Source organism: Sorex araneus, chromosome X, assembly GCF_027595985.1.
Source record: "Sorex araneus isolate mSorAra2 chromosome X, mSorAra2.pri, whole genome shotgun sequence".
Taxonomy (NCBI): domain Eukaryota; kingdom Metazoa; phylum Chordata; class Mammalia; order Eulipotyphla; family Soricidae; genus Sorex; species Sorex araneus.
This window is the reverse complement of record NC_073313.1, coordinates 141,015,120-141,041,520: the sequence shown is the minus strand read 5'-3', so window position 1 is coordinate 141,041,520 and position 26,401 is coordinate 141,015,120. Positions and strand designations below refer to the sequence as shown.

At 54.7% G+C, this 26,401-nt stretch overlaps 1 protein-coding gene across 7 annotated transcripts; it reads right to left on the bottom strand.

Annotated features, from left to right (window-relative positions):
* Positions 1-8,267: 8,267 nt before the first annotated feature.
* On the bottom strand, positions 8,268-24,464 carry ZMYM3 (zinc finger MYM-type containing 3). Of its 7 annotated transcripts, none has more exons than XM_055122066.1 (25): positions 24,325-24,464; positions 22,848-23,536; positions 21,781-21,824; positions 21,321-21,393; positions 20,545-20,839; positions 20,203-20,380; positions 19,652-19,870; positions 19,208-19,358; positions 18,852-18,967; positions 18,597-18,683; positions 18,287-18,437; positions 17,970-18,142; positions 17,237-17,402; positions 16,543-16,640; positions 16,302-16,461; positions 15,629-15,741; positions 15,333-15,507; positions 14,963-15,124; positions 14,223-14,326; positions 13,831-13,999; positions 13,028-13,179; positions 12,359-12,473; positions 11,679-11,933; positions 9,844-9,961; positions 8,268-9,731 (listed from the first exon to the last, which is right to left on the bottom strand). In XM_055122066.1, the coding sequence occupies exons 2-25, from the start codon at positions 23,515-23,517 to the stop codon at positions 9,539-9,541; spliced, it is 4,137 nt and encodes a 1,378-aa protein (XP_054978041.1). In that variant the 5' UTR covers positions 23,518-23,536; positions 24,325-24,464; the 3' UTR covers positions 8,268-9,538. The 7 variants fall into 7 exon arrangements, with proteins under 7 accessions (XP_054978041.1, XP_054978046.1, XP_054978045.1 ...); XM_055122071.1 differs by having other exon boundaries at positions 14,978-15,124; XM_055122070.1 differs by having other exon boundaries at positions 21,321-21,387.
* Between the last annotated feature and the right edge of the window lie 1,937 nt (positions 24,465-26,401).

The following is a 26,401-nucleotide window of genomic DNA, read 5'->3' as shown; positions in this document are numbered from 1 at the left end:
TCAATCCTAATCTCAGCACAGGCATTCTAGTCATTCTGGGTCCGTTGCCTTCCTTCACAGAAAGAAATTTCAGGAGATAAAATAGTGAAGCAAGAGTTTTTTTTTTTTTCTTTTTGGGTCCCACTTGGCAATGCACAAGGGTTACTCCTGGCTCTGCACTCAGGAATTACTCCTGGCGGTGCTCAGGGGACCATGTGGGATGCTGGCACTCGAACCCGGGTTGGCCACGTGCAAGTCAAAATGCCCTACCCGCTGTGCTATCGCTCCATCCCCACAATATAGCTTTTATAGAATAAAGCTTTTGTTTGTTTGGGAGCCACACAGTGGTGCTCAGGAATTCTTGCTCTTCACTCAGGGACCACTCGTGGTGGGCTCTGGGGACCTTATGGTATGCTGGAGATCGAACCTGGGTTAGCCACATGCAAGGCAAGCACCCTACCCACTGTGCTATCCCTCCAGCCCCTTGAATGAAATTTATTTAGAAAGACATGAGGGGAGAGAGAGGAAATCCATGCTCAGGAGTCCACACTAGGAAAAAAGCAAACAACAAGACAGAGAGACAAGCAAGTGAGATGTGTGGTCAAGGGAGAACACAGGCTTGAAGAGCAAGCCCCAAAAGGCTTTTGGGAGGGGCTTTGGGGAGGAGCTATTATACAATTCTTTGAAATTTTTCCGAATTTTTTCCTGGAATTTTGAATACATAAAATGTAATCTGGGCGTTGTCCTAGGAAAGTCTTGCACTGTTAATGGTTTGCTCAAAGTCTCACCCTTGCACTGGTTTTTATTTTTGGTTTTTGGGTCACACCCAGCAATGCACAGGGGTCACTCCTGGCTCATGCACTCAGGAATCACCCCTGGCGGTGCTCAGGGGACCATACGGGATGCTGGGATTTGAACCCGGGTCGACCGCGTGCAAGGCAAACGCCCTACCCGCTGTGCTATCACTCCAGCTCCTCACCCTTGCACTGTTGATGATCTCTTCATAATTTCATAAATTCTTTTGTAGCTTACATTTTTTGCTTTTTTGAGGCCACATCCAGTGGTACTCAGGGCTTACTCCTGGCACTATGCTCAGGGATCACTCCTGGTGGGCTCAGGGAACCATATGAGGTGCTGGGAATTGAACCAGGGTCAGTGGCAGGCAAAGGCAAGCGCCCTACCCCACTACCCGCTATACTAATGCTCTAGCCTGAAAGCTTCTTTTCAGAGGGCTCCACCCATCTCTGGGTGGGGCCTTGGATCTCTGAGTCTGGGAGGTGCCTGAGTTTTCCATCTCCAAAGAGCTCAGGATTTGCATGTCAAAAGGATGTGGTCTTCAAGCCTTTGGGCTAGGCAATCTCTTCTGTTTTTTTTTTTTTTTACTTTTTGGGTCACACCTGGCGATGTACAGGGGTTACTCCTGGCTCTGCACTCAGGAACCACTCCTGGTGATGCTCAGGGGACCATATGGGATGCTGGGAATTGAACCTGGGTCAGCCGCATGCAAGGCAATCCCCTACCCGCTGTGCTATCACTCCAGCCCCTAGGCAATCTCTTCTTAAATTTTATTATTTCCAAAAGCCCATTACCTTGGAGGACTCACACTAATAGTCACACACTAAAATATAAAACAGGGGCTGGAGTGATAGCACAGTGGGTAGGGCGTTTGCCTTGCACACAGATTACCTGCGTTCGAGTCCCAGCGTCCCGTATGGTCCCCTGAGCACCGCCAGGAGTGATTCCTGAGTGCAGAGCCAGGAGTAACCCCTGTGCATTGCCGGGTGTGACCCAAAAAGCAAAAAAAAAAAAAAAAAAAACCTAAAATATAAAACAACTGACCAACCTGCAAGGGAGAATGATCTGCTTCCCAAATCTTTCTAAAGTGTCTTTTCTTTTGGCAGGGGCATATCCGGTGGTGCTCAGGGATCACTCTTGGCAGCGCTTGGGGGACTTACCAGATGCTGGAGATTGAACCTGGGTCTCTCGAGTTCTGTTCTCCTTAGCACGCCCATCATACTTCTGCCTTCCCTCGGGCCTTGAACTCATCTCCTCACTGATTACCAATAACAAAAACTAACCGGGCAAAAACAACTAAGTTATTGGGCTGGAGAGTTAGTTCAGAAGGCTTCTGATCATGCTTCACCTGTGAGAGGCCCAGGATTCAATCTCTGCCACTGCGAGTGGGGTCCCCTGGCCCCTCCCAAGCACAGGGTCAGGTATGGCCCCTGAGCACTGCCCAGGTTGGCTCAGCAACAAACAAGACCAGAGAGATAGTATAGGGATGAAGGCATTTGCTTTGCAAGTGGCCGACTCCAATTGGGTCCCTGGCACCATATTTGGTCTTCAGAGCCCCACTTAGTAATCCCTAAGCACAGAGCCAAGACTAAATCATGATGCACAGGGCCGGGAAAACTGCTCAAAGGGCTAGTGTACATACTTTGGAAATGGGAGGCCCATATTTGATCCCCAGAACTGCATGGGTTCCCAAGCATCACCCGGACGACCAAGCAGAGTCAAGTATAGCCTTCCAGAATAGTCTTAAAACCCACCAGGTGTGGCCCCCAAATCAAACAACCACAACAAAAACAAGCAGCCAGCCATTCCTGCAAGCACACACACAAAAATATTTTTCTTGAAACCAACAGAGAGGTGTATAACAACATTTTAATCTTTTTTTGGGGGGGTCACACCCAGCGATGCACAGGGGTTACTCCTGGCTCTGCACTCAGGAATCACCCCTGGCAGTGCTCAGGGGACCATATGGGATGCCGGGAATCAAACCCGGGTTGGCCATGTGCAAGGCAAACGCCCTGCCCGCTGTGCTATCACTCCAGTCCCACAACATTTTAATCTTATGACAATAAATAAAAAGTATTTAAAAGAACAATAATGGGGGCTAGTGTGGTAGTACAGCCAGGTGTAAGCCCTGCACTCTGCCCAGTATGGCCTGAAAACTGGGGAGGGGGGGGAATAACTAAGCGTGTCGATTCTGGCTGACCAGGAAGTACTGTGGGGTTTCCCAAGATACTAAGTTCTGGGAAAACTGTCCTGATGGGTTACACAGGGGTAGGTTGTAGAGTAGCGTGGCATTCAGTGCTTTTCACTATCTGATCTCTGTTTTCTCAGAAACACCTTCCACAAACCCTGACCCTTGTATCGCTCCGCTCTACTTCCTCTCCGACACAATCACCATCCCCGAAGACATCTGTGTTCTCTCATACCCTCCGGCACTGTGCACACTGATCTCTGTGCTTGACAAACTGCACCCACTCAGTCCGAAAACCAAGTTACCTTTAATCTTTCTTCATCGTGCTGCAGGGAGTCACAATTGCATTCTACCTGGTCCATTTCGAGGGCCTGTGAGCCTTCCGCAAGCTCTGGACTGGAGCAAGACAATCCAGGCACCAAGGTGCAGGCCTGTGTTTGCATGATCCCCAAGAACAGGTACATTCTGAAAGTTTGTACCCTAAGATCTGCAGTTGCCTCACCCCTGTCCCTATCCTGGCCCGCATTATCCAACTACAGACTTTTCAAGGGCGAACCCCAATTCCTACTCATCTTTAGATCCTTACTGACTTGTACAGGGCTGGACAGAGTCTAGGGTAGAATCTATAAGGGGAAATGACATCAGATGTTTCTCTCTTCCAAAAATGGAAGGTGAGGAAGCCACATGGGGCTCAGGGAGACCTCTCAAGGCCATGTGTCCTGAGTTTCATTATTGACAGGGCGTGTCCTTCCCAAAGAACCTCAGGTGTGGCCCCGTGGCTCTAAAGTGACATAGGCCTATTATTTTTCCCAAGGGCTACAACCACCTCATTGTAGAAAAATAAATAACAACAACCGAAAGCCTGCCAAACCAAAAAGGTTGGGGATAGAAAAGTCACCTATTTGTTTTAGTTTGGGGGCTACATCAGGCAGTGCTCAGAGCTTACTCCCAGCTCTGGACTCAGGCATCACTCCTGGCAGTGCCCAGAGGACCCCATGCGGAACCAAGGGTGGCTAAGTGTGAAGCAAGCAACTGACTTGTACTGTCTCTGTGGCCTCAGAAGGCACATTTAATAGGTTTCTATTGCTCTGGGATTGTGGACAGCTTCTCATTGGGGGCTTTTACCTTTGACAGTTGACATGTTTTTTTGGGGGGAGGGGGCTTTTAGTTCTCTGAATCCACCCCCTTAGTTCCTCCTTCTGGTTAACAGGACACGTTTTCAAGGTCCTATTGTTACGGTCGTGTACTCTCTCCCTTCAGTCTTCCTGAGGCATCTTGTCTACTCGCAGAGCTAGGAGTCCTTGGCGCCTGACATCTAAGTTCACTTCCCATGCATTATACATTTCACTTATTTGTGGACTCTCTAAAAGTTGAAGCCAGGGCTGGAGTGATAGCACAGAAGTTAGGGCATTTGCCTCACACACGGCTGACCAGGGCTCTATCCCTGGCACTCCATATGGTCCCTTGAGCACAATTAGGAGTGATTCCTGAGTGCAGAGCTAGGAGTAAACCCTGAGCACCACCAGGTGTGGCCCATAAAACAAACAAATAAACAAACAAATAGAAGCTGAACTCATAGAAACAAAAAGGAGAATGGTGGCTACTAAGGCTTGGGGTGGAGAAAATAGAAAGATTCTGGTCAAAGGGTACAAACGTCCAAATTATAAAATGAGGCAAGTTCGGGACTGGAGCAATAGCTCAGCGGGTAGGGCGTTTTCCTTGCACGCACCCGACCCGGGTTCAATTCCCAGCATCCCATATAGTTCCCTGATCACTGACAGGGGTGATTCCTGAGTGCAGAGCCAGGAGTGACCCAAAAAGAAATTTTTTTTTTAAATGAGGCAAGTTCTGGGCATCTAATGTACCTCATAGAGAATATAATTAATAATACTGTAAAATAGTTAAGAGATAACATCTGAAATGATTAAGATTTATGTGAAGGGCCAGAAAGATAATTCATGGGGTAGGTAAGGAGCTTACCCTGCATTGTAGCTGACTCCGGTTCAATTCCCACCACCACATATGGCCCCCTAAGCCTGCCAGGAGTGACCCCTGAGCACAGAGTCGAGTAAGCCCTGAGCCCTACCAGGTGTGCCCCCCCAAAACAAAAGAATAATTATGTGAAGAGATGGAAGTGTTAATTTTAACTATGGCGGTGGTCATTTTGCAATATTTAATTGTATTAAATCCAAAAAACTAGCTTGATAAATCTGGGTTAACACTGTCTTCTAAGCCTCAGAAGATATTCCCAACTGCCAAGACTATATGGCAACATTTTCTCAGCTGACCTTTGCAACAATTCTGGGAAAAAAAGTCAGAGAAGAATCTGAACACATTCCTCAGGTGATAATAAAATCCGCAGACTTGCCAAAATTTTAGTGGCGGAGCTCTATTTAAAAACTCAAGTTTGGGTGTTCTGTTATGCTATGTTGCACAAAGGAGTCTCAGTATTCAAAATCTTGTTGCTGGGGCCAAAGCGATAGCACAGCGCCTTGCACGCGGCCGACCCGGGTTCAGATCTCAGCATCCCATATGGTCCCCCAAGCACTGCCAGGAGCAATTCCTGAGTGCAAAGCCAGGAGTAATCCCTGAGCATCGCTGGGTGTGACCCAAAAAGAAAAAAAAATCTTGTTGGCTTGGGATGAAGCTCATTGGTGGAGATGTGCCTTGCATCTCTCACACGGTGTGAGAATTCCTGGTTTTGATCCCCTTGAACCAAAAAAAAAAACAAAGTCCTGTTACAACCTCCTTTAGCACCCCACCCCATCCTTGGGAAAAATAAAAACAAAACGAAAAGCCTGTCTTTCTAAGATCTTGGCTTTTTTGTTTTTTGTTTGGGGGTGCCACACCTAGATGCTGTCCTCTTGCCTAGACTCACTGGGGGGACCATTGTGCTGATGGGGATGGAACCCCAGGCTCCCAGGTGCAAGGCCTGAGCTATAGCCTTTGAAGTCATCCTCCCAGCCGAGATCTTACTAGGTGTCTCAGGAATAACTTCTGACGGTGCTCGGGGGACCATATGGGATGCTGGGAATCGAACCCGGGTCAGCCGCATGCAAGGCAAATGCCCTACCCGCTTTGCTATCGCTCCCGCCCCCCATTAGTAATGGTTTCTGATCAAGGCTAGAAACCTGAGTCTCGTTGCAATCTTCCCTCCCTCCCCCTCCCCAATCCCCCACCAGCCAGCCTACAGATTTGACCTTCAGTGTCAAGCTTTCTTTTTGTTGGGTCACACCCAGCAGTGCTGGAAATCAAACCAAGGTCTCCCCTGCAGCCATTTTATGGCTTTTTTGGTTCACACCCAGTGATGCTCAGGAGTTACTCTGGGCTCTGCACGCAGAAATTACTCTTCGAGATGCTCGGAGATCCAGGATGCCTGGATCGAAACTGGGTTGGCCAGGTACAAGGGTACTATCGCTCCAGCCCTTCCCCTTCAGCCATTTGACTTATCTCCCTAGCACTGAAATTCATTTTTATTGTTTGGTTTGGGGGCTACACTTGGCAGTGCTCAGAGCTTACCCCTAGCTCTGTGCTCAGGGGCCATTCCAGATGGTGTTCAGGTGACGAGGTGGTGCTTGGGATTGAATCCAAGCCTCTGACAAGCAAAGCACGGATGCTTTGATCATTCCCTTTGATCTTTCTCTAGCCCACACAAAGCATTTATTTCATTCTGTTTTAGCACCAACTGTACCTTGATATGTCTTCCCTATAACCTAGGAATCTGCTGGATCAGATCCAGTCTAATTAAACCTTTGTCTTCGGGGGCTAGAGCAATAGCACAGCGGGGAGGGCGTTTGCCTTGCACGCAGCCGACCCGGGTTCGAATCCCAGCATCCCATATGGTCCCCTTAGCACCGCCAGGAGTAATTCCTGAGTGCAGAGCCAGGAGTAACCCCTGTGCATCGCCAGGTGTGACCCAAAAAGCAAAAAAACACCCAAAAAACAAAACTTTTTCTTCGATGAATTATATGATTGGGTCTGAGGAATTCTTAAGTTTAGGCACTTGAGGCACTTGCCTTGCATGCAGCTGACCCATTCTATCTCCAGCACTGTACATGGTCCCCCCAAACACTGCACAGAGCACAGAGCCAGGAGGAAGCCCTGAGCACCAGATGTGGCCCAAGAACCCTCCCAAGAAAGGCGGGGAAATTAAGTCTATAATCTATGACGTGAAACACAGCAGATCTTTCAATGGAGGGCTTTTAAGTTTTTCCCCTTATTTGGAAACAAGTTACGCTAAGGACCACATTCCTGGGGGTGGGGATATACCTCATGTACCACACAGGCCTATCATGTGCAAGGCTGAGTTCAAACCCTGTTACTGCATGGCACCCCAAGCACCCCCATGTGTAGCTCCGGTGTGCCCACCCCAGTCTGTATCACTAGGCTAAGTACTGAGAGCTTCAGAAGCAGGGGAGGGCCCTGAAGTTCCCAGAGAACTGATGGCTAATGGCTGTGAGCCCTAGTTAAATGTTAAAAGCAGACTAGATACAATAGGGAAAGTGGTTGCCTTTCAAGCAACTGAATAACTGCCTGACACCCCATACAGTCCTCTGTGCTAAGAGTGATCCCTGAGCACAAAGCCAGGAGTAAGCCCTATGCATCGCCAGGTAGGATTTCACCCAAAAATGTTAAAAGGAGCTTGGACAGAGCGCAGTGGGCAGCGGTGCTCGCCTTGCATAGTCAACCTGGGTTCTAAACCCAAAACTATAAGGTTTCTGAATCCTGCCAAGAGTAATCCCAGAGGGGCTGGAGCAATAGCACAACAGGTGGGGCGTTTGCCTTGCATGTAGCCGACCCAGGTTCGATTCCCAACATCCCATATGGTTCCCTGAGCACCGCCAGGGGTAACTCCTGAGTAACAGAGCCAGGAGTAACCCCTGTGCATGGCCAGGTGTGACCCAAAAAGCAAAAAATAAAAAATAGTGATCCCAGAATACTGCTGGGTGTGGCTCAAATACCAACCAAAAGGGCCAGAGAGATGGTACAGTGAGCAGGACAGTTGCTTAGCATGCAATTAACCTGGGTTCAGTTTTCAGCACCCCATATGGTTCCCTGAGCCCTGCCAGGAACAATCTGAGCACAAGTAACCCTGAGCACACCTGGGTGTGGCTCAACACCCCCCTCCCCCCAAAAAAAAACCAGTTCAAGTTCCCAGTGGATTCTGTCAGTGACACAAAAGTGACTTTCCAGTTGAGATGAACACCTCATTTCTTTATCCCCTGAGAAATGAAGTTACCCAGCATTGCTCCTCTCACTTCCCCAGACCTCCCTGCCCTCCGTCTCTGGGCGCAGACAAAAGGCCATTTGAACTCTTTATTGGAAACAAACAATTTTCAGAGACAAGTTAGTCGTGACAACAGCTTCTCACTACAACACAAGGGTGGGCATGGCTCACTGAAGGGACAGGCCAGGCACCTCAGAACAATATGTACAATTTCAACAGTGGCTAAACTGAGGACAGTTATAAAAACACAAAGAAGGAGGCAGGGAAACAGCAAAGCCAACAGGGAAACTGGGAACCCCCCTCCCCTGCCAGACACTCTGCACTTTCTGGAAGTACACGGGCAAGATGGGGGACACACAAGATGTGGGCCGTGGGTGCAGGACCCAAGCTCACAGCCCCTCAAACCTTTCTTTTGACCACAGATAAGATCCAGCATGACCCAGGGGCCCCAGACTTGGCCTAGCTCTTACGATGGGGGGCAGGAGAGGGCAGGAAAGGGAAGAAAGAACAAGAGAGGGCAAGCAAGCCCCAGCCCAAGGTAGTTTTTGCCTTGGGAAGTCTGTTCACTGAACTAAAGGGAGGCAGTTACAGAGGAGGCTATGCATGTTGACACCAGGGCTCATGCCAACCTAACACGGCAGAGAGGGACGACACATACCAAGGGGACAGAAATCTACTCCCCATATTTAAAGTCATTCTCTGCCTTGAGGGAGAACAAAAGCAACTTTTAACTGCAGCACCAACGAGTGACTGCTTGCAGGGGTGAGTGAGGAAGGGGAACGAGGAGGTGAGGGGATTCCAAGAACCAGTGATGTCACAGGAAGGGCGGGCTAAGCTCTGTGTTTTAAGTAAAGGATCCCCTCATTACTTTTATCCCTTTCAGCGCAGACCACTGAACAGCGTGAGGAAGGGAAGAGCGGAGAAGAGACCGGGCACAGAGAAGGCAGCTGGATTGTTCCCTTGGTCAAACCAAGGAACAAGGGATTTCACTTACATGGGATGCGTTGGGAACCCCAGACCAACAGGATGGTGAGAGCTAGGAGCACGCCACCCCGAGTATGCCCCATGAAAAGGGCTTTCACTCTGAAACATCAAAAATGGCCTACTTGGGGATTTGCCCATCGGTGGGACCAGCCCCCTTCAGCGCAGAGGACGGGGGCCCTGTGGGTGTCAAGTGGTATGGAAAGAGGTAAAAGCCAGAGGTTCCTAGGGAAGGCAGGGAATGGATGTGCAGAAAAGGGCAGTGAGGGCCCTTCAAAACTGATGGTTCCTGGGCCAGGGGCCTCGGGTGGCATGGTCACAGGACAGACAACGGTGTGAAAGTTGGTGTCAGCGGGTGCGAGGGCTCAGTCCAGGTCTTCATCCGCCGGACGGCCCAGCTCCTCGTAAATCTCACGCACGGCAAGAATGCGATTAAGCATGCTCTCCAACATGCTGCGGTCCATAGGAATCACGGAATACCAGAGAGGCGACTCCGCGATGCACGATCGCTCGGGTTGCAGGTAGAACACATCATTGCGTGACCGGAGGCTTTCAGGACTGGCAGGTAGGGGCGGGGAGGGATGGGTGGACAAAGATAAGTGCCATGGCTGAGACTAGGCCTCGAGTTTCCCCGTCTGTGCCATTCCCACATTGCCTAAGTCCAACTCACCATTTGGAGAGATAGAACTCATAGAACTTGACGGGGCAGCGCAGGGGGTTCATGCGGTTCTCACGCTGCTCTAAGATAGGAGCATCATCTTCTCTCTTTCGTTTCCCAGGGCCTGTGTCTGAACCACAAGAAAGTAACTCAGACTTGGTAAAAGCAAAACCTAAGGCTCAGGGGCTGGAGCGATAACACAGCGGGGAGGGCGTTTGCCTTGCATGCGGGCGACCCGGGTTCGATTCCCAGCATCCCATATGGTCCGCCGAGGACCACCAGGAGTAATTCCTGAATGCCTGAGCCAGGAGTAACCCCTGTGCATCGCCGGGTATAACCCAAAAAGACAAAAAAAACCTAAGGCTCAATGAGTTGCTCCAAGGGCAGTTACAGGGCATAGGGTGAAGATCTCAGGAAACAAAACAGTCTCACCAAGGAACAAAGAAAGAGGAGTCAGTCATTCCCCACAGAGAATACCCTGTGTTGCTCAGCCTTCCCTGATGCCCAGAAGCTCTTCCTTCGTCTGCATGCAAGTAATCCTTGGTGGTGCTCAAGAAACCATATGTGGTGCGTAGTGCCAGGAATTTAACCAGGAGCAGGATTCAGGGCAAGCACCTTAACTCTTACTGTCTCTCTGGCCCCTCAAGTATATAATAATGAAGACAGAGCTTACTGAAAAGTTAGACTCAAGACTCACCTTTAGAAATAGAGCAAACAGCAATGACTCCACCCTCCCCAAACCTTCATATAGGGTACCTGTCTTGCATATGGACAACCTGGGTTTAATTCTTGGCACACATTCGGTCACCTGAGCCCCACCAGGAGTGATCCCAGAGAGCCTAGCCAGGAGTAAGCCCTGAGCACCACTAGCTATGGCAAAAAAACACCCCCAAATGTAGATAAAGACTGGAGAGAGAGATAGCTCCAAGGGCTAGTGTACATGCTTTGCATGATGGAATGGGGCAGGTGGAGTCCAGCATTCGATACCCAGCGCCACCACTGCAGCCAAAAACAAAAAGAGGGGCCAGAGGATAGTATAGTGGTAGGGTGCTTGCCTTGCAAGCTGACCTGAGTTTGATTCCTGGCACCTCATGTCACTCCCTAAGCCCTGCCAGCAGTAATTCCTAAGCACAAATCCAGGAGTAAGCCCTGAGCACAGCTGATTATGGCCCCAAAAACAAGCCCCCCCAAATAAAAGCAGAAAGAAAGAGCCAGAGAGAGAATAGTGGATAGGGCACTTGCTTTGCAAGGAGCCAAGCCGAGCTCAATCCCTCGCACCATACTACAGCCCACCAACCCCCCACAAGGAGTGATCCCTGAGCAGAGAGCCAGAAGTGAGCTCTGAGCACTGCCTGGTATGTTCCAAAAACAAAAAAAAAAGAAAAAATATTTTTAAAAAGGGGTGTGGGGCTGGAGTGATAGCACAGCGGGTAGGGCATTTGCCTTGCACGCAGCCAACCCAGGTTCGATTTCCAGCATCCCATATGGTCCCCCAGCATTGCCAGGAGTAATTCCTGAGTGCAGAGCCAGGAGTAACCCCTGTGCATTGCCAGGTGTGACCCGGGAAGCAAATAAAAAAAAATACTTAAAGCAAAAGGGTGAACAAGCAAGCAATCTGCCTTGAGATCAGAAGAAGCCTGAAATGGCAGCCTGATGACCACATATGTATACAACAACCATTGCCCATCAGAAAAAAGAATGGGAAGCTTCCACCTCTTCCGTAAACACAAGAATGCAGGACAGGGAGGCGCATGGCAAAGAAGCGGGGTCCCCTTGGCAGTTCAGACACGACAGGGAAGCTGGGGCAAGCGAGCAACGGGGCTGGTGTCAAGTGGGCAGTCTCGTACCTCGCCCTTTCCTCTGGCGGACGGGCGCATAGTAGCGGATGCTCACCACCTTGGTGGTACCCCGAGGGGTGGTACACTTGCGGGACTGCCGCACCACATTGGAGAAAGAGAGCTGCATGTGCTCTTCGGCTGTCTGCAGCCCAAAGAACTTAGTGTTGAAGAACATGAGGGTGTTGAGTAAGACAAAAGGCGAGTAGACCCCCAGCTGCTTACACTCCCAGAGGTGCTCTTCCTCCACCCGGGTGAACACTGTATCTGCAATGTTTCAAGGAGAGAGGAGTGTCAGGAGTGAGAGGCGACCAAAAGCCCACAGGTCTGGCCCCTGAGTGCCGACTCCCCCTGGCATTAGACATGAGCCCCTGACACCTTGCCCTCCTTGGTCTGCACCTGTTCTCAGAGCTCCTGTCACTGTGCTCAGGTTCCAGGCGTCTAGACGGAAACCCTGAGGAGTTGCACAGCTCTCCCTTTCTCTTTCCTTCCCAACCCAACCCACACCCGTCAGTTCTTGTCTTGGCTCTTTGGACTGAAGTCTTGGTCTGAGAACAGGCTCCCAGCTCTTCGGCACTCTCAGCCCTGCCCACTAACAGAGCATACTCGCGCCTTCAGACTCTCGAGTCCTGGGCTTCCAGGACGGAGGAGAAGAGGACACGGGGCGGGTGTGCAAGGTCCCTGTCCCTTACTGTTAGGGAGGAGCGTGGGCTGCCAGGTACTCAGAGACTTGTTGAGTTCTTGAACGAAAGTCAGGTAGTAAAGGTCCGTGAAAATGTTCACCATTCGGTTATTTTCCAGCAAGTACTGAGAAAAGAAATACACAAACATACACACACACACAGAGGCAGAAAACTCAGTACTAGGTCCTAAATGAAAGACAGTGACACTGTGGATCCCAGGCATGGTGGCCTCAATCATTATTAGAAGATGATGGGAAACAGTGCCCCACAACGCTTCCCCCAGGCAGAGATCCAATTCGAATTACCAAGGAGGAGGTTTGGAGAGCTATTCCATCTGCCTCTTCATAAGCCCAGTTCTCCCCGTCAGATTTTGGCGAAGCTGACTTCTCCCCAGGGGAATCCACCATTCAAAGAATCTCACTTCCCACTCCTCCCCTTCCCAGAATGGACTTGAGGATTATACCGGGGTACCTGGAGAACAGTGCTCCTTGCTCAACGGCCTCAGGGATGCAGCTTTGAATTTAGAAAATTAGGGACCTCCCATGTCCTGTTTGGAATAGGGGACAAAAGGCAAACTGCCGGGCCCAGGGTAAGGAAGACATAACCAGAGTGGGGGTAGGGGAACCCTGCCTTCCACGCTGAGAGTGAGGCAAAGTAAGGCAGGGTGCCAGGGGGTACCTGTTGGATGCCAAGACACAGATAGTAGATGCTGTCAGGTTCGTATCTTTCACCATTGGGCCGGGTAATTTCTCTCACAAACTGGGCAAGTCCATAGTTAAGTTCAGCAGCTGAACAGGCCAGAATATCCTCTTTGATCCTCATAGGCTTGGCTGCAATGAAGATGCACAGGATTATGAAAATGTCGTGGCAGGAATTTCATCGAGTACTGCCTAGTGCGCCACCCCTACCAGCCCACCCCCCTACCAGCCCACCCCGTGAGCCCCTTCCTCCCAGCTTTTGTAAGGCATGCTTACAAAAGGAACGCTATCTTATTTTCTTGTTTTTTTTTCCTTTTTGGGTCACACCTGGTGATGTATAGGGGCTACTCCTGGCTTTGCACTCAGGAATTACCCCTGGCAGTGCTCAGGGGACCATATGGGATGCTGGGAATCGAACCCAGGTCGGCTGCGTGCAAGGCAAACGCCCTACCCCCTGTGCTATCGCTCCAGCCCCCTTCTTTTTGGTTTTTTGGACCACACCAAGATGTGCTGGGGTTACTCCTAGCTCTGCACTCAGGAATGACTTCTGACAGTACTAAGGGGACTACATGGGATGCCGAGGATCAAACCCGGGTTGGCTGCGTGCAAGGCAAACACCCTCCCCGCTGTACCATCTCCCCATCACCAGCATTTTCTCCCTTTCTCCCACAACTCCTTCCCATGTTCCCAGGGAATCGGTTTCGCGCCCAGATATCTGCAGCTCCAGCCCAGTTCTGCTCCTCTTCCCCCCTGCCCTCCCCCCAGACCCGGCCCAGGACTTACGACCAAAGCGCAGCTCATCCCCCTTGCTGGTCTCCCCGTTGGCATACTTCGACTGCACCCAGCACTTCCAAGCATTGACTCCATAGGAATAGTTGAGTCCCGTGCAGCTAGGTTGGCTGCTCATGGAGTCCCGGGAACAACTCTCTGAAAGCACCAGCCGCTTTTGGCCCTGGAGGAAGAGGAAGGCAGCAGAGGTTAAGGCCATGGTCTCCACGGACGTGCGAAGGGGACTGAGAGACTGAACACAGCGAGGTCTCACAGCACAACCTCCAGACCCAGGCAGTGCTGGTGACCTCAGACTGTGAGAGCACCAAGTTAGGCTGCACCTCAGCACTCTCGGTGGCAGAGAGAGGGGCAAGCTAAGCCCTGGGTGCCAGCAACCCTCCCCTCACCTTTCTCATGGTTCGGGGAAGCTCTTGTTCAGTAGGCACGTCCTCAGGTCCCACCAGGCCACAATCAAAGAGGAAGTCCACACTGGGGTTAATGTCCAAAGGATCTGCCCGAGAGGAAAGGAAGAAGAAATCAGTGTTTTCAGCTTTCAACCCAGTCATGTACCAACCCGACCCCTACTACTTGCCCACCTTACTCAAGAAGAACCCCCCTCCCCGACAACATCACTAGAGTCCACAAAACTGGCAAAACTGAACCAAGAACATACTCAAGAGGTACCAAAACTATAGCCACTCTCAACAAGGTGATGTTCTTAACGCTATAAAGCCATATGCTGAAAAATCGTTTCAATAGTACTTCCTGTTACGTGCCTTTTTACTTTTTTATTTTGGGGGCATACCAGGCAATGACCAGGGGGTTATTCCTGGCTCCCCAGTTAGGAATCACTCGTGGAGGGCTCAGGAAACCACGGGGGAGGCCAGGGATCGAACCCGGTTCAGCTGCATGCAAGGCAAGCACCCTACACACTGTTGTATCCCTCCAGCCCATGTTCCGTGTCTTTTTAAACCATAGTTACACATAAAAACAGAGAGACACACACCAACACAAAACTTCAGTGTCAATCAGAGAGTGTGTCTTCTGTCAGGGTTCTCAGGAGCACTATTTCGGGTGGTCACCTCAGCAGCCCAAGAATCGCCCCCCTTTCTGAGATAATGAAAGTAACAATACTCAGTCAGCATGCCTTGGGAGTGCTCACTCTTGGGGAAATCCGCCTCCAAGTCCTGCCCAGGTTCATCCAAGACATTGGCCATCTTGACAGCCATGGCCAGGACATCATCTCGAGCTGGTCCGAACAGGTCACAGTCTTCTAGAAGTCCCTCCGCACTCTGGTTGCTCACAAGATCTGAGGAGGCAGAGACAGGTTCTGTCACTGCAATTCCTGTCCTAGTGTCCTCACAGGACCTTGAGGGAGGGAGGTGATCCCAATGAAGTCTCCAGACAGCAATGGCCCTCTCCAGCCTCCAAGACTGGAATGGGAATGGGAGTATTCCAGACAGAATGGGAGCCCTCCCCCTCCCACTTTTCCCTCATAACCGCCACCCAGAGCCTACCACAAAGGTCAGACGAGGCCTTGTCTAATTCTTCAGCCTCTGCAATCATCTCTGCCATAGCCAGGATGTCGGCCTCCAAGGGGTTCGAGGGGATCTTCACCTTCAGCTCCTCAATGGTCTCCACGATCTTGTCTGTGCTCTCCAAAGTAGTCGGCAGGAACATAGGCACAGGCACCTGGAGGCACGAATTCCAAGAAATGACAAGAACCCACACTGGCACATGGAGAGGGGCCACGGACAGGCGGAAGGCAGAAGAGCAAGGCCCCCCCCCCAAGGGGCTGGGCAGGGCCACTTACCGGGATAGGCATTGAGAAAGGCACCGGGACTTTCTGGCAGTACAGATGCATAGGCACTGGCACAAAGATGGGCACTGGGATTGGCAGCACAATCACTTGTGGTTTCCACTCTTCTACAAACGACAAATCGGGGGAATTTCTGAGTCCCTGAGAGATGGCTCACGTCTGACCCGGGGTCCGGTGCTTGCCTATCATCCCAAGAGCACTCACTTGTGTGCTCACTGCCCTCCGATTGCTATTGAGATAGTAGAGTGAATAAGCTGCCTGTGTGCTCTGCCACGGGTCCCTCCTGAGCATACCTGAGCAGAGCCAGGAATAGGCACTGAGAGCCTGCCACGTGAGGTCCAATTTTTTTTCTTTTTGGGTCACACCTGGTGATGCACAGGGCTTAGTCCTGGCTCTGCACTCAGGAATTACTCCTGGCGGTGCTCAGGGAACCGTATGGGATGCTTGGGATCGAACCCAGGCCGGCCGCGTGCCAAGGCAAACGCCCTACGCACTGTGCTATCGCTCCAGCCCCGAGGTCCAATTCTTTACCCCTCCAAAAACTTTCCTCAAGCCAGAAACCACCATCGTAGGCATCCACCATTACCTACCACCATCCAACTCCTGGTCCAGGGAGGGTGACCTTGCATGAGAGAATTATCTTGGGTGCTGAGGGACCCTAGCTCACCTGTCTGAATCCCTTTGGACTTCATCTCCACCTTGCAGGAGACCCCCCGGTTCTGCATCAGGGGCTTACACATGGCAGCTTTGTTCTTGCGGGGGGTGGGTGGGGGCGGAGGTGGTGGAGGAGTGGAAACAGCCGAAGTCAAGCGGGTCTTTGTAGGGATCTACACAGAACACCGCATGTCAGCAACGACAGTGGACCTTCCTCTGAGACCACCACGCACCCTGCCCGGTCTTCGCCCTACCTTGCTCAGGTTCACTTGTACCTCCGAGCTCTTCATTGTGCTGCTATTCTCCACTTTGGTTTGCACGGGGGTCTGGGGCTTTGACTCAGAACACTGACCTGAAGGTCCACACAAATGAATGCCATCATCAGAGAGGCCAGCACCCCGTGCGGGGTGTTTCCGCACCCCCCCCCCATTCCAAGGGAACTACATGGAGAGGTCAACCTAATGGGAAGTTCCCCTCCTGTAGCCAGCCACACCTCAAGCCTAGTCTTCTCAAAGCCCCAATCAATCCCGGTGACCAAGAAAAGCCCCTGCTGGAGCCTGAGCGACGACAGCAGCTTCCACAAGTCGAGCACGTGAGCCCTTCCACGTGGACGGCCCTAGGAGTCTGCAGCCCTGAGTCACCCCTTAATCTCACACAGGAGCCTATGCTTTGATTTCCTCCTCTCTGAAACCTAACCAGAGACACCCCCTGCTTGCTGTGCCGCATCCTCCCTAAAACGGCCCCTCTTAGAGCAAAGAGGCAACAGCACACTCCAAGAACCTTGGAACAGTATCGGTCCTCAATTATGGGAGAGTTCGGCCAACTACAAGAGAATAGAGAACTACAAGAAACTCGGGCCAACGTGCGAGACACCAGAGAGGCGACAGAGAGGCCAGCCCGTTGGAACAGACAGGGTGCCCCCACACCACCCCCCACCTGGGCACTTACTATTCAGGAGGCTCTCAGGCCCACTCTGTGTGTCCATGTTGGGTTGGTTCTGCTGGCTGTAGAAGCGCAGCAGACACTGCTGGTTGCAGAAATGACGGATCTGCCCGCGCCAGTGGATGGTCTCCAGCAGCTTCCCCTGGCGTTTACAGGCATGGCACCTGGCGGCCTTGGGGTGTCGAAGAGATGGTTAGATCAGTTCTTCTGAAACAGGCTGGGTTTTCTGTCCTAGGGTAGATCACGCTGCTTCCCCCGGAGAGGGGGCGAGAGTGGCCCACGATCTTGTTTGTTTTTCCTTTTTTTTTTTGTTTTTGGGTCACACCCGGCGATGCACAGGGGTTACTCCTGGCTCATGCACTCAGGAATTACTCCTCGAGGTGTTCGGGGGACCATATGGGAAGCTGGGAATTGAACCCGGGTCGGGCCGCATGCACGGCAAATGCCCTACCCGCTGTGCTATCGCTCCAGCCCCAGGTTTTGTTTTGTTTTTCTTGTTTGCTTTGGGGCCACAGCCTGCAGGTGCTCAGGGTTTACTCCTGACTCTATATTCAGGGATCACTCCTGGCGGAGCATGGGGGGGGCACTGGGGATGCCAGGGATTGAACCCCAGGTCAGCTGCCGGCGAGGCACATGCCCTGCCTGCCGTACTATGGCTCCAGCCCCAGCAGCTGCCTCCGCTGACTGCAGCACTGCCACCACCTGCGCCCCCTCCTTCCCGCCACTCCGCCCCGCTTACCTTGCAGTACCACAGCAGGTACTTGCTCTTACAGTCCTCGCTGCAGAAGTCCCAGGCGCTGCCGTCCAGCTGCTCCGTGACCCCGCGCTGGCAGGTCTGAGAGCAGTAAGTGCACGTGATACAGCACAGCCCCAGCTTCTTGGTGAAGTCCTGTTTGTAGAGCAGCACACAGCCTGGACGCAAAGACAGGAAAGGGTCCTGAGCCACAGCGGGTCCCAAGGGCACCCAGTCCCTCTGGCCAGTGGCCTGTCACACTCCAAGTCCCCCAGACGGGCAGCAAGCAGAAGGCCCTTGCCCCCTCCCGGCCTGCCCCTTACCTTCACTGCAGAAGCTTTTCTCCACCCCACTGAATCGAAGCTTCTCGTGCAGGAGTTTCTCCTGCCGGCAATGCTCACACTGGGACACCACACCCCTGAGACGCTTGAAGTCCTCGCAGCAATCTCGGCAGCAGAACTGAAACACCTGGTCCTAATGTGGGGAGCACGGAGACGGGGGGAAGGAAGGGCACAGCTGCGGCAGCTGATCTGCCCAGCGCCAAGCGCAAGGGCCCCTTCAGACAAAGGACTGGGCCTGTGGCAAGATGTGGTGAGAGGTGGAGGGTCAGGAGGCGGGGCGGGGTGGTCTTACCTGCCAGTCCAAGACCTCAGGCTTGCCACTGAAGAGGCTGTGACAGTAGTGACAGCTCAGGTGAATGCCCCCCTCAGGGCTTGCGCGCTGGAGGGAAGGAAGACAAGTAAGGAGGGAGGGGCACGAGGTGTGTGCTGGTGGGGGCGTGGGGAATCCAGGCTCGTTCTCGGCTCTGCCCAGACCTACCTACCCCAATTCTCACACCCTCTCTCTGTCGCCACACACCCTTTATCCCTCGTCCAGGGTCTGGAGTACCTGGAACTTGGTCCAGCAGCTGGGGCTGCAGAACTGGTAGACTGTGCGATCAACCTTGTTGTAGTAACAGGGGTCAGAGAGGCTGCGGCGGCAGAAGCTGCAGGGTCGGGGAGGGCCTGGGGCATAGAGAGAAAGGGAGCAAGAAAGGAGGGGAGAGAGAGGGAGAGGGAGGGAGGGAGGGAGAGAGAGAGAACGCATACAGAAGGTGTGAGGCAGTGCAGAGATGGAACAGGAAATCCACGGGAAGATGTAGTCGGGGCCGCTATCGGGCACCAGGAGTTACTTTAGAAGAGGGGAATATGGGAGGCAGAAAGGAAGCCAGCAGGGGGTCTCAGAGAAGAGGGCTTTGCACCTACCAGTGAGCCCTGCCTGCTTCACTTTGTAAGAGGTGGTACAGCACAGGGAACAGAACAAGCTGGTCTTGCCATTACGATCCACATGTGATAGCATCTCAAAGTTCTTACACAGGGTCTTGCACCAGACACATGGGTACACACGTGTGTTTTTCTGTGAGGATGGGGAAGGAGAGGCTGAGGCTGGATTTGACCCTTCGCTTTTATTTTTTTAAAGGTTTAAAACATGAGTTTTTCAGGCATACAAAAAAAAGTGATGATATATAACAAAGACCTGTGTATCCACCAGCCAGCTTTAAAGAGAAAACATAACAGATACAACCGAAGCCCCCTTTATTTGCTTTATTCCTCCCGGCCCTTGACCCATCAGGGACGTTTATTTATCACCCAAGAACCGCACCCCCTTCCACAGCCCTCTAAAAAAACACACTACTCCCTCGGCCCCACCTTCTTGTACGCCCCCAAGCAGGTTGTGTTGCAGAACCGCTTTTGTTGGCCCTCGTGGAAAAGGAGCTCAGGGCCAGCGCTCCCGGTCTTGGTGTAGATGTAAGCCCCACACTGGTCACAGCAGTTGGTTTTCAGTCCCTTGTTGGCCCGGAATTTGGAGAAGCAAGAGTCGCTGCAGAGCCGGTGCACCACGCTGCCGTTGCTGACCTCGTGCAGGACCTGCCACACACACACACACACCCCTGAGCTGGGGCCCGACCGCCAACCACCCACCGCCAAGGACGGCCCACCCGGCCTCACCCTAAGCCTTCAGACCAGACCGTGGGCCCCGGGACCCCTCAACCTGTACATGAGCCTGCCGACTTGCTGGCGAGATCCGGGGTGCCAAGGAAGGCCAGTTGCACGCATCCTGGAGAAGCTCTTTGCGTCAATATGCCCCCCCGGGGGTGGCCGCCAGCCCGCCCCGCGCCCTGCCGCACCCCCGGCTTCAGGGGCAGCAAGTCAGGGCCGTCCGGGCTCTGTGACCGAGCTCCCCGCGCCAGCCCCCTCACCTCTCCGGTCTTCTGGCATATGCTGCACCGGGTGGCGTCCGCGGGGTCGCCCGTCTGGGGACTCGGGCGCTGCTGCTGGGCCTCGTACAAGGACAGGCAGACCGAGGTGCAGAACTCGTGGAAGGAGCCCCCGGAGCCAGTCTGCGCCACCACCGAGTCCTTGGTGTTCCAGATCTCCCTGCGAGGGGAACAGGTGTGAGAGGCCCTCTCGGCCGCGGCCGCCTTGACCTCCACCCCCTCCACCCACCCGCTGCCCGGTGCTGCCACCTGCTGTGGGGGGAGGGGAAGTCCCTGCGCCCTGCCAAGCCCACAAGTGGCCCGTGCGAGGGGAACCTTCCTTACTTCTTGCAGAAGGTGCAGGTCTTCTTGCCGGAGGGCTTCTTGGAGAAGGTGGTGAGGCAGGACGAGGAGCAGAAGAGCTGCGGCAGCCCCTTGCGCTGGTAGGCCGTCTGGCCCTTCTGCAGCGGGGTCCGGCAGTGGGCGCACGTCATCTTGGTGGCTGTCGAGGCGCGGCCTGCCCTCTGGGCCACGCTGGAGCGGAGGGACATGCGAGGCGAGCGGCGAGGCCGGAAGGGCACGAAATCTTCGTCGTTGGGGTCGTCTACCATGGCGTCAGAATCTTCGTCGGACACTGGAACTGGGGGAGGGCGGGAGGGAGGGGGCCCTGAGACAGAAGCTTCTGGGCCAGGTCTCAAGGCAGACCCGCGCACCCCACCCCCCTCCGCATCGCTGGCCCCGGCGCCCCCAGGTCAGTGATCCCCAGGGGGTGTCCTAAGCCGCTGGCAATCCCTATCTCTCTCGGTGGGGACCCCGATCTCCCGCAGAGAGAGGGGAAAGACGGAGGCGAGCCCTTTGCAGGGAGGCCGGCGAGGGTGGGGATGGCGGCAGTGAAACGGGAGACTCCGTTCTCGCTGCTCTTGTGTTCAAGTGCCCCGCACTGGCCCTGGTTCCCATGCCAACCCGGAGCAGGGCAGGCATTCCACGCTGCGGGGCGGTGCGGGGAGGGGCTGGGGGAGTGGGGAGCCCCGGGGCCTACCACATCCCACTCCCGGCTCTTCCCCCCCACCCCCACACCCCGGGAGTCCCGGGTTCTGTGTGTGCGCGCGGGGCCTACTCACTGCTCTCGGTGGAATCCACCACCTCGGGTTTCGGAGGCTCTGCCCGCCGAACGCGTTCACTCCTCTTCTGCACCTTGGAAACAGGGGACGGCGGAAAACTGACACCCTGGAGCAGCCAAGAGGCCAGCTGCACGCGTGTCGCGCAGGCGGGCGGTGGGGGGTGGGGGGGGCTTGGGTGGGGATCAGGCGATGGGAGGGGGCAGGGAGACGAGGGACCCCCCCTGGCCCCAGCCCCTAGCAGGGAGGAGGGGAGCCAACGAGGCTGGACTTTTGGGTTCGGGAGACACAAAGCTCCTCCGGCCCGCCCTCCCTCCGCCCACTACCTCTCCAACACGCGCTCCGCAGAACAACATCTGGGAGGGGGAAAGAGGGGTCTCTCTCTCTCTCTCTCTCTCTCCCTTTCTCTCTCCCAGAGCTACAGGGGGAACCGGCCGCCTTCCCTTCCCCTCCCCCGCCTCACCCTCTCAGGTGGCTTCTCCGTAGCCTTCCCCGTCAGGCCATCTCCTGCAAAGGAAGCAGAAAGCCGCTTAAATCTGCAGCCTGCCCTCGCCGCCACACCCTCATTGGGCCCAAGCCCTGCCTCGATCCCTGGGGAATAATGGGCTCCAACCAGGAGTAGGGCAAACTTGACCGCCTGTGGCTTTCCTTGAGGCTTTTTTCTCAAGCCCTGTACTAAAGGAAGGGAAGTACAGTGAATGCTTCGCCCCCTCCCCACCACACACACACACAAAAAAAGCCTCAGAAAATCCAAATCGTTTCTCCTATGCTCTCGGTGCCCATAACAAAAAAGTTCAAGAAATACAGATAACTCACCTTTCACGGAGAATTCCTATTCTCAACCAAATATTTTGCAGTCTCCCCCCACCCCGCCTCCGCCCCCGCCCCCAAATGCAACCATCCCAAGGTTGCCCGGAGGGAAAAGAAGCATTCCTGTACGGGTTGGTTTCCTGGACTGATTATATAAGCCCTGAGACCCTGGTCACAAGCTGGGAGAGGCACATCACTAGGCAGCGAGGGGGGGGGGGAGTTGGGGGAGGGGATGGAAGCGTCTCGGGTCTAGGTCCTCCTTTATCGGACACACAATCCTAGGCCCTGAAGGCCTCCTGCTTGCTGGGGGGGGGGCTCCCAAGCTAGTTATCATTTATCAAACTCAGGAAGCCCACTGTTATCTCGGGAAACACCGCCAAGAAAGCGCTTAGAAGCCGGAAGCATGGTGTTCTCCCCCCCCCCCCAAATTCTGAAGGAAGAACCCTGCCACCAAAACACCCACTGGAGGGGGGGGTCCAGAAAAGGGAACCTCCACAAGCAAACCCACTTATTCCCCCCTCCCCTCCTCCTCCCCCTCGAGCATGAAGCTTCCCCCAGCCACTTTCCCTTACCTTCACCCCCACTTCTGCCTCAGAACCCCCTACCCAGAAAAAAATACCACCGCTCTTCTACCTAGCCCTCCTCTACTCCCTTCTCCCCCAAACAAATGGTCACCCTAATCCATCCCACCTTCGTTCTCCATTTGGTCGGGCAACCTACCTGGCAAGGAAGGTTGCGCAGAGGGGCTAGGACCTCCAGATTTGGTCTGGGAACTGCGGACTCCATCCCCCAGAGTGTCTCCCACTGACGGGCTGGGGGGGGCATTGGGGCTCTGTGGCTGCCCTTGGGAGGGGAGTTCCTCGTCCTGCCCCGAGGAGCCCTTCCTCCCTGGAGCCATAGAAGTGCTCTCGTCGTCTTCAATATGGGGAGACTGCAGGGTGATTGGGGAATCGGAGACGAGCGGCTCGAGCAGCCCCTCTGGCGAGGAGGGATTCGCTCCCGCTCCTGGGTCAGGGGGCAACACCTCGGGCGGCTGGCCGGCTGGTCCAGGCTCCAGCGCGTGCTCCCCGGCACCCCACACCAGGCCCCCCTCGGCACTGTGCTCCACCTCCGGGGGAGAAGGGGCTTTGTACAGCAGCCCCCCGAGCCCCAGCAGCTCAGTGGCTCCATCCAGAACTCCAGGGTCTTTTTCCAGGCCGGCAGGAGCATCAAGCAGGTCGAGGGCTCCCGCGGAGGGCGAAGGGCCAGTGGGGGCCCAGCCGCGGCTCGGGGCGGTCTGGGATTCCAGCAGATCTTCTCCAAACTCCATGTCCACTGGAAGGTCTCCGGCCAACGGCTTCTCCGGCAGGGTCAAAGGGTCGAACGGACTGGGGAAATCGCCGGGGTCCATGGGGACGGCTGGACGAAGGCTGCAGAGGGAGAAGCGGGCGCACAAGAGAGGTGGGGGGGTCTCCACCGCATCATTTCTCCCTAGCGAAGCCCCGGGACACACCCCATCATCCACTCGAATTTCTCCCCCGGAGCCCCCGCAGCAAGCGCCAAGCGTTTCCACCGCGCATTGCTCCAGCGCGGGCTGCAAGCCAAAATGACCACTCCCCCCCCACCCACGTACAGCGCCCCCTGTGGGGAGAGGCATTCCCAGGCCTGGCCCGCTGCCCACTCTCATCCAGAGCCCGTAGTTCCAACCGGCTGCCCGCCCCCCCACCCAACTGCAACTCTCTCCCCCCTCCCCCCCTTACCTTTTCTCCCCGCCCCCCCACTCGGGCTGAACGCCCCCTTCCAGTCCCTCGGAGCTCTCGCCACCCGGAGCCTTTCCCGCCCCCGCGATTCCGCCTTCTTCCCCCTCCCCACCCCCCTGAAGCCCCACAGCCCTTCAGTTTCACCCACCCGGACTGGCCCCACCCCCCATCCCCCCCGGCGCGGGGTCCATTCCCCTCGCACCCACACATTGCCCTACCTACCCACCAGCCCCCCCTTACCTTCCCGGGTCTTGCACTTCCTCGGACCCGTCCCCCTCCCCTACTGCTCCCCAGTCCTCCTCCTCCTGTTGCCCACCCCCCACCTTAGGCATTTACAGGAAGACATTTTGGAGCTACGATCTCTCCTTAGACCCCCCCCCCCACCTCTTCTCACTCCCGGCTACGGCGAGATCCCGCCAGCAGAGGTTCGGTTCGGTTTCCTCGGGCCAGACCCCTACCTGCGGCAGGGTTCGTGGACCGGTTACAAGCCTAGAACTGCAGCCAGCGAACGGCCCCGCGCTCCTTCTCCACCTCCCTCCCTAGCAGCGGGGACAGGGGTCGCGGCCCCTTTAAATGGCAGCGCCGCTCACAGCGCCCAGCGCTCTGCACCAGGCGGGCGGGCGGCGCCAGCAGCCAACGCCATTGGCTGGCTCGTGGAGGGGGCTCGCGAGACAGCGCCGGCCCCCGGCGCGAGACTCCCAGCCCAGTGGCCGCCTGGAAATTGCGGAGTGGAGCGCAGTCATGGGAGATGGAGTTGGCGCCCCCACCCGGGGCCCCGTTAGTTGAGAAGGAAACGGTAGCCGCCGGAGCTTTGAAGCCCGCTCCCCGGGAGAGGCGGCATGCCCTTGGCGCCCAAGGACCTAGTACCCTAACCCCCAGCAGACCTCTAAGCACCTGCTCCCTTACCTGGCTTAAGGATCGGGCCCCCAGGCGCACGGGCGCCCGCCCTACCTCCTGGAGCCCCCTCTACCCGTGATCCCCTCCTCTCATTCAAATGCTTCCCGCTCCCCTCCCCCTCTCCGTGGCTCTCGGCGCTTTCCACTCGTGTCCAATACTCCCCTCCGCGTCTGCCCTCCTCTACAGTCCCTCCCTACCTAACGCCAGGCTGCAGGCCCGCCTGCCAAGATCACCCTCCCCAGCCCACCTCTGGGGGGGGGCTGCCCTCAGGGCAACTGTGGGCGCTGTGAGCCCGAGGGTGGCAGAAGGCTGGGGACCCGGGACTTCAGCGTCCCTGCCCTCCTGGTCTTTAGCTCGGCGAGGGGGGCTGCTAACCTTTGAGAGTCCTAGTTCGGGGTGCTTTAAGCTTAGTGTCTATAGACACCCTGGGTGGGTAAAGGGTTTGGGGTTCAGTGACAAGGCCTATGCAGGGACTGTAACAGCAGAATCTAAATCAAGAACTGCCAAGACACACCTCCAACTCTCCTAAGGGTCCTAGCACTAAGTTCTGGGTGCTCTGAGTCTTCAGGCAGCTCCTTGCGTTCTGCTACGGCACTTTTCCTTACCGAGGCCCAGATCTCTCTCTCTCTCTCTCTCTCTCTCTCTCTCTCTCTCTCTCTCTCTCTCTCTCTCCTCTCTCTCTCTCTCTCTTCCTCTCTCTCTCCCTCTCTCTCCCTCTCTCCTCTCTCTCTCCCTCTCTCTCTCTCTCTCTCTCTCGCTCGCTCGCTCTCTCTCTCTCCCACCCCCCTCTCTCCATCTGTGTATTGGACTCTGCCAATCTGTGGGTCTCTCTTCATCTCCTTTTTTAAAATTTGGTTTGGGGGCCACATCTGACAATACTCAGGGCTTATTCCTGGCTCTGCACTCGGGAATCACTCCTGGCAGCTTGTGGAGGGAACCGTGTAGGGTGCCAGGCAGAGAACCCTGTACAGCACCCTACTCTCTCTACTACCCCTTTGGCCCTCACTCAGTCTTTTTTATTTTTCATTTTGTCTTAATGTCTCTTCTGTAGGAGCACACGTGTGTATGCACACACGCACACTCCCCCTCCTGAAGGGTCTGCAGCGTATGGGCCTGACTGAGGTTGAACTGGAGAATTTGGCTGGGGGGAGAGGGCACTTGAAACTGGCCTAGCAAGGGGCTGGAGTGATAGGACTCTGCGGTAGGGTGTTGGCCTTGCACATGCGACGGACCCAGCCCAGCTCAGCATGCCATGTGGTCCTCCAAGCCCACCCGGTGTGCCCCAAAAGAACAAAAAAGAAAAGAAATAGGTCTATTCGATTTTGTTTCTTTTTTCAATGTGTGCTAGGCTCCATTCTCAATCATTATATTCAGGACCCTTGGCAAGCCTGCCTTCCCACTGGCTCTTGCACCCCCTTCAGAACAGTTCAGGTCTGAAATACTGAAAGAGACTCAGGCTGGAGTAGATTTGCTGTCTAGTGCCTGCTGTAGCCTGTCTCTTGGCTCTGGACCTTCCTTCCCTACCCACACTAATCCTCTCCTGGCCTTCGGTCCTTGCAGAGTTTTCACCTCTCCTTCACTTTCCCAGAAACCTTATCCTTCCTTGCTTCCCACATGGCCTTGTGGCTATCTTTTGCT